Below are 1,142 nucleotides of genomic sequence, written 5' to 3'. Positions count from 1 at the left end.
CAGCTCTCCTGGTGCCTGAGCCCTGCAGCACGGGTGGGTGGAGCGGGGCAGCAGCGTGGCAGAGCCGCCAGGTTTTACTGCGCTGGTTGCATCTTTGTGGAGGCAGAGGCTGGGATCTGGCCAGGCCTTGGGCCAGAAGAGATAACAGGCGGCCTTGCAGCCACGGCACCTCATGCTTCCTCCGCAGCGGTGGCTGCGCTGACAGTGCCGCTGATAAGAGGAGAAGGTCACCGGCTGGCGGCAGCGTTGCCAGCAATCGGTGTGGGGTTTTGGCGCTGCCCTCGGTGGTGCTGGCGCGGGCTGTGATGAAGTTCACCTCCCACAGCTGGTGACACGAGAGCATGGGCAGTGGCCTCCTCAGCGTGAATAAATCCCTGTTAAAGGGTCTGTGCTGGTTCTTAGTGTGATCGAGGGCTGGGTTGGGCGTGCACCGTCACACGCACGAGCTCCATCACTTTTTCAGCCTGGATGGCCAAGGCTGGGCAGCTGACTAAGGCAGCAGGACTTTGCTCGTCAGGACTGGGCAGATTTGTCCTTGGAGGTGTGATGTGGGATCGCACGCAGCCAGGCTGACTCCGTGCCTGGCTGGAGAAGAGCTTCAGGGGATCTCCCTGCTGGAGAGGGTCCCTGCGTGGGTCTCATCCTGCCTTTGCTCCGGCGTCTCTTTCAGATCTGGGACATCCGTAACTTGGAGTGTGTCCATGTGCTGCAGACATCAGGTGGTAGCGTCTACTCCATCGCTGTGACAAACCACCACATCGTGTGTGGCACCTACGAGAACCTCATCCATGTAAGGGCCGCGGGGTTTGAGGCAGGGCTAGGGGGAGAGGGGCAAGGGCTCTGCCAGGCCACCTCCACACCCACCCCAGAGCTGGAAGCTCCTGACAGAGGGGAGGTCAGTGGGCTGCAGCCCGGCGTGGTCTCTGAGCCCTGCTCTCCTCCCGCAGGTCTGGGACATAGAGACAAAGGAACAAGTCCGCACGCTGACCGGGCACGTGGGTACGGTCTACGCCCTCGCCGTCATCTCCACGCCGGATCAAACCAAAGTCTTCAGTGCGTCGTACGACCGGTCTCTCAGGGTGCGTGTCTGGGGCTGTGCCGCTGCCTCTCTGCATTCGTTAGAACACGGGCGGCCGGGGGGG

General features: G+C 62.3%; 1 protein-coding gene across 1 annotated transcript in view; it reads left to right on the top strand.

Annotated features, from left to right (window-relative positions):
- Nucleotides 1-1,142, top strand: part of TRAF7 (TNF receptor-associated factor 7, E3 ubiquitin protein ligase) — a 19,494-nt gene that overhangs the window by 17,605 nt on the left and 747 nt on the right. The window contains exons 17-18 of the mRNA XM_010139330.1: nt 671-790; nt 948-1,079. Coding sequence (XP_010137632.1) covers nt 671-790; nt 948-1,079 — 252 coding nt within the window. The remainder of the gene's footprint in view (nt 1-670; nt 791-947; nt 1,080-1,142) is intronic.

The sequence above is a fragment of the Buceros rhinoceros genome, unplaced genomic scaffold (assembly GCF_000710305.1).
Source record: "Buceros rhinoceros silvestris isolate BGI_N320 unplaced genomic scaffold, ASM71030v1 scaffold35650, whole genome shotgun sequence".
Taxonomy (NCBI): domain Eukaryota; kingdom Metazoa; phylum Chordata; class Aves; order Bucerotiformes; family Bucerotidae; genus Buceros; species Buceros rhinoceros.
The sequence above is the reverse complement of the archived record's forward strand: the minus strand, read 5'-3'. Positions and strand labels throughout refer to the sequence as shown.